General features: G+C 40.1%; 1 protein-coding gene across 1 annotated transcript; it reads right to left on the bottom strand.

The window, feature by feature from the left end:
* Positions 1 to 4,114: 4,114 nt before the first annotated feature.
* On the bottom strand, positions 4,115 to 5,071 carry LOC125152095 (olfactory receptor 1D2-like). Its single transcript, XM_047833828.1, has one exon. The coding sequence runs from the start codon at positions 5,054 to 5,056 to the stop codon at positions 4,115 to 4,117; it is 942 nt and encodes a 313-aa protein (XP_047689784.1). The 5' UTR covers positions 5,057 to 5,071.
* Between the last annotated feature and the right edge of the window lie 765 nt (positions 5,072 to 5,836).

Below are 5,836 nucleotides of genomic sequence, written 5' to 3'. Positions count from 1 at the left end.
ATTAAAATGGTGTTCCATGAAATGGCTAGTTCAGCTCAGATTCAAAACAATCACACAAATACTTCCTCTCAAGATAACCATTGTACTTTGAGATGCAGGAGTGCTTCATCTTGTGCTTCCCATTTCATCACACAGAATATTAAAAAGATACATACTTAAAGCTTGAGATTTAATAAAATAATTTTACTACTTTATCAGGGATATTCTTTTATCTAGAATTTTATCTAAAATAAAATTTGTCTAGAGTTTTACCAAAAACTTTCTCTGCATATCTTAAGATGGACATATTTAAAAAAAATTTTTTTAATGTTTATTTTTTGAGAGAGAGAGAGACAGAAAGAATGTGAGTGGGGCAGGGGCAGAGAGAGAGGGAGACACAGAATCTGAAGCAGGTTCCAGGCTCTGAGCTGTCAGCACAGAGCCCTATGTGGAGCTGGAACTTATGAACCTTGAGATCATGCCCTGAGCCGAAGTCAGACGCTTAACCAACTGAGCCACCCAGGTGCCCCATTGGGTTTTGTTTTCTTATCCATTCTGATACCCTATGTTTTGATTGGAGTGTTTAGTCCATTGATATTTAGGATGAGTACTGAAAGATGAATTTAGTGCCATTGTGTTGCCTGTTGAGTTGGTGTTTTTAGTGACATTCTCTGGTACTTTCTAGTTTTTGTTGCTTTTGGTCTTTTTGGTTTTGTTTTGTCTTTTCTACACTCAAAGGGTCCCCATTAAAATTTCTTTCAGGACTGGTTTAGCGGTCATGAACTCCTTTATTTTTTGTTTGTCTGGGAAAGTCTTTGTCTCTCCTTCTATTTTGAATGGCAGCCTTACTGGATAAAGAATTCTTGGCTGCATATTTTTCCAATTCAGCATGTTGTATATATCCTACCACTCCTTTCTGGCCTGCCACGTTCCTGTGGATAGGTCTGTTGAAAGTCTGATCTGTCTTCCTTTATAGGTTAAGGACTTTTTTTCCCCCTGCTGCTTTCATAATTCTTTCCTTGTCTGTGTATTTTGTGAATTTGACTATGATATGTTTTGGTGATGGTTGTTTTTTGTTGAATCTAATGGGAGTTCTCTGTGCTTCTTGGATTTTGATGTCTGTGTCCTTCCCCAGATTAAGAAAGTTTTCCACTATAATTTGCTGATAAAAACCTTCTTCCCCCTTTTCTCTTTCTTCATCTTCTGGGACTCCTATAATTCTGAATGTATTCCTTTTTAATAAGTCCCTCTAAGTTCTCTAAGTCTTGTATCGATATCTTTTGCTTTTGTGTCCCTCTCTTTTTTCCTGCTTCATTATTCTTCATAATTTTATCTTCTAAATTTCTTATTTGCTACTTTGCTTCATCCATACTTGCCGTTGTGGCTCCATTCAAGATCGCATCTCGGTTTTAGCATTTTTAATTTCGTCCTGATAATAAGAATAAGTATTCTTATTATCGTGGTTCTAAATTCTAGTTCAGATATCTTGCTTTATCTGTGTTGATTAAGCCTCTGGCTGTCATTTCTTCCTGTTCTTTGTTTTGGCATGAATTCCTTCATTTTGTCATTTTGGAGGAAGAAAAAATTAATAAAGTAAAAAATACAAAGTTAAATATTAAAAACCAAACAAAAAAATAAAAAAAAAAAAGAAGGTAGATCCTAGGTGTGTTTTGGTATTCTTGTTGAAAGAAGCTTGATAGAGTAGAGAAAAAAGGGAAATAAAAGAAAAAAAAAGCAAGAAAAAAATTAAAAAATAATTATATATTAGAATAAAATGAAATAAAGTGAACTAGAATAAAAAATTTAAAAAATAAAAAATAAAGTAAAAATAAATAAATAAATAAATAAAATTTTCTCTTTCTGTATCCAAGAATGAAGAAGAAAAGAAAGAAAATGAAAAAACAGAAAACAACTTAAGCAAAAACAAAAGCAAAGAAAATGAGTCAATGAACCAACAAACAGAATGAAACTGGAATGAAGTTACAACCAGTTTCCCCTAGAATTGAAACTATGAAGCCTTCTATAGTTGTTATAGTACTAAGCAGTTGGATTGACTTGTGCTTGTTTTCTAGAGGAATGTGCTTGGAGGGCACAGTTGGGCGGGGCTTGGTGTAATGGCTCTGTTCTCCACTAAGTGGTGCTTAGCTTACTGAGGTGGATCACTGTGGCATGCATGTGTGTGTGTGGGAGAGGTGGAAATGGCTTCACCTAGTCTCTCGCACAGGAACTTTGAGCTCTCACTGACCTGCAATCATCACCCCTCCTTTGTCTCTGGACTCTGTCCACCTTGCCTCTGTCCATTTCCAAGCTGTCCACCTGCCAGGCAGCACCTCTGTCCAGAGTTTTGTCTCAGATGGGGTTGTGTTTCAAAACCCCAGGCTTCAGAGTTTCCCACAGCTTGGCCCAGTGCCAACTCTATGGCGGAGGGTCTCACTGAGCAAAGGCTGGGTGCTAGTTTGCACCCAGAAAACGTTTGTGTGATGGAGCAGAGGCAGAGGTTCAGAGATTACAGCAAATTGCAACATACAGCCAGTGTCAGGTTTCACCACACTCTGGCATCTTTGTGCCAGTAGCAGCAAACGTGGCTGCACTCCAGGGTCTGCTGGGAACTTTGCCTGCAGGGAGGCTGTATGGCCTCTACCAAATGCACTGGAAGCATAGGAACTGCTTCTCCCCATGTGGCACACAGACCCCTCAGACCCTGCTGCCTGCTCCTGGGGATTTGCCCTGATTCCTCAGTAGAGCACTGCCAGGCACTGAGCTCTGAAACTTCAGACTCTGGACTCCACTGTTTATACAATCCTGGTGGTATTGAAACCTTCTCCTTTCTTCCCGTCAATGGTTTTGGCGATAGATTTCTTGTTCAGTACCTGCAAGTGTTTTCACTGTTTCTCTCTCTTTCTCTCCTGCTACTTTTGGGGGAGTGCTTTTCTTGCATGATCCCAGTGTGCCTCATTGTCCCCTCTCTCTTTTTCTGTCCTTTCTTCATACAGCTCCCTACCCTCTGACTTTTCTCTCCCCCAGTTCACCTCTCCACACCTTTTATATGCCAAGTTCTGTGGCTCAAGTTATGCAGATTGTTGTGTTAATCCTCGGATCAATTTCCTAGGTGTTCAAAATGGGTTGATGCTAGTCTGGCTGTTTCAGGGACAATCAAGCTCAGGGTCTCCATGCTGCTCTGCCATTTTAATTCCTCCCCCTTAGCCATTCTAATCTCAATTTTATCTTTAGTTTTATCCCTCTTTTTTTCCTCCCAGTATAGTGTTTATTTGTGTTTTCTCTCTTCTTCCCTTGTCCACTTCATTTTTTTAAAGAACTAAACTTTTTTGATCCCCTTATATTTTGTATTATTGTTTCTATTCTCAATTTCTTTATCTTCTGTTTTCCCTGCATTTATTACATTGTTCATTTGTTCCAGAATCCTAAGAGGACACATAGTTAAACAAACATGGAGCTTTCCTTTTTTCTATATAATCACTTGAGACTGTAATAATCCCTCAAAGCTTCATGCTTGCCATGTCCTAAAAGTTTTGACATGCAATGTCTCTATTACTATTCAATAATAGATATTTTCAAATTTCCATTTTAATTTCATTTGTAACCTCGATTTAGCCAGCATTTTGCCTCCCAATGTCAAAAATTTGGGATTATTTACCTTTCTGTCATTAACATCCAAACCAGCTGAGTTATGATCAGATTGTATTCCTTTATATTTGTTGAGGCTGTGTGTGCCTGTGTGTGTGTGTCTGTGTGTGGCCTAGTACCTAATAATTCCTACAACTATTCCATATGTGCCTAAGAAAAATACTCTATTTCTAATCATTGAATGTAAATGCCACATAAGTCCAGATCAAGAACATCAACCACGCTGTTAAGATCCTCCATATTTTCATCATTCTTCTGTTCACCTAACCCACCTGTAATCAAGAAAGGTCTGCCAAGATTTTCTTCATGATGTTGATCCTACAAAATTTTCCCTGCAATTAGATCAGAATTAATTTATATATTTAGAGATTTTTTTTTAAAGAAACACACTTAAAATTGGTTTATCTTAGTGACCTAAGTAGAGGTGAGGTAAATACAAGATTTGGGGGCCTAAAGTTATACAGTGTCCCCTTCATTGCCCCAAAGTACCTCATGTAAACCTCTGGAAGGCTTTCCCTAGGAGCAGTCTTCCCAGAGCCCCATGCATGTCTTTGTTCCTCAGGCTGTAGATGAAAGGGTTCATCATGGGGGTCACCACAGCATACATCACTGTGGCTACTGAGTCCTTCATGGAATAAGTTTTGAGGGGCTGCAGATATACCATACCAAGTGTCCCATAGAAGAGGGAGACCACAGCCAAATGTGAGGCACAGGTGGAGAAGGCTTTGTACTTGCTAGAAGCTGAGGGTATTTGGAGGATGGCTCTGGCAATCCAGACATAAGACATGATCATGATCCCTAGGGGGGTGAAGAAAATGAAGCAGCCTGTAGTAATCTGCACTGTGTGAATGACCTGGGTATTGGAGCATGCAAGCCTCAGCAGGACATACATCTCACAGAAGATGTAGTGGATCTTCCGGGAACCACAGAATGTCACTTTGGTCATGAAGAGGGTGAGGAAGAGGCCATAGAGGACAGAAAGTCCCCAGCTCAGGGTGAGGAGCAAAATACAGAGCCCAGGGTTCATGGCTGTGACATAGTGGAGGGGGCGGCAGATGGCCACATAGCGGTCATATGCCATTGTGGCCAGGATGAAGTTGTCCAGAGTCACCAAGGAGACCAGGAAGTAGAGCTGTGTCAGACACCCTGCATAGGAGATGGCTTTGTTCTGAGACTGAAGGTTCACTAATGTGTTGGGGATTGTGTTGGTGACAAAGAAGAGGTCAGTGAGGGAGAGGTTGGCCAAGAGTAAATACATGGGAGTGTGCAAGTGGGGATCAATGCTGATGGCCAGGATGATCAGCACATTTCCCACCACTGTGACCAGGTACATGGACAGGAACATCCAGAACAAGATCCGCTGCTCTTTAGGACTCTCCGAGAGCCCCAGGAGTAGGAACTCTGAGGTCTCACTCTGGTTGCCTCCATGCATTTCCCCAATTGTCTGCAATATTAGCACCAACAAACATTTACTAATTGAGTATTGAGTAAGGACATTCAGACATTCAAAAGCAATTATTCTCTTGGCATTAAAAATAGACTAACTTTTATAATTTTTAAAAATGGGAGCAATGAAGTAACAACAAAGAAAGCGTAACATGGAAAATCTTTATGCAGCTTAGTCTTCCCAGGGACTTTTAATTTGACATACTCAATATTATAGAAGTAATGTACATGTCTTATTTTAAATCCTATCAGCTTACAATATTCTCGAAGTACTTAAAGATTACTATGTTATAGTTTTGATATTTCATAGATTTAGAGTGATATTGAAAATAGGTGTATGCATTATAGGAAGTGGATATTGTACAATTGGACAAAAGAGGGAGATAAGGACAAAATTGTAAGGGAAAAGAAAAATTATCATTTTTGCTGAGAGAATGATCTAGCTGGCAAACCAAAGACAATCAACTGAAGTGCCATTAGAAATAGAAAGTGGGGGCGCCTGGGTGGCGCAGTCGGTTAAGCGTCCGACTTCAGCCAGGTCACGATCTCGCAGTCCGTGAGTTCGAGCCCCGCGTCAGGCTCTGGGCTGGTGGCTCAGAGCCTGGAGCCTGTTTCCGATTCTGTGTCTCCCTCTCTCTCTGCCCCTCCCCCGTTCATGCTTTGTCTCTCTCTGTCCCAAAAATAAATAAACGTTGAAAAAAAAAATTAAAAAAAAAAAGAAAGTGGCCAATCACACAATGAATAGACCCAAAGCTAATGGTGCTCT

This window comes from Prionailurus viverrinus, chromosome E1, assembly GCF_022837055.1.
Source record: "Prionailurus viverrinus isolate Anna chromosome E1, UM_Priviv_1.0, whole genome shotgun sequence".
NCBI lineage: Eukaryota > Metazoa > Chordata > Mammalia > Carnivora > Felidae > Prionailurus > Prionailurus viverrinus.
This window is presented reverse-complemented; position numbering and strand designations above follow the sequence as displayed.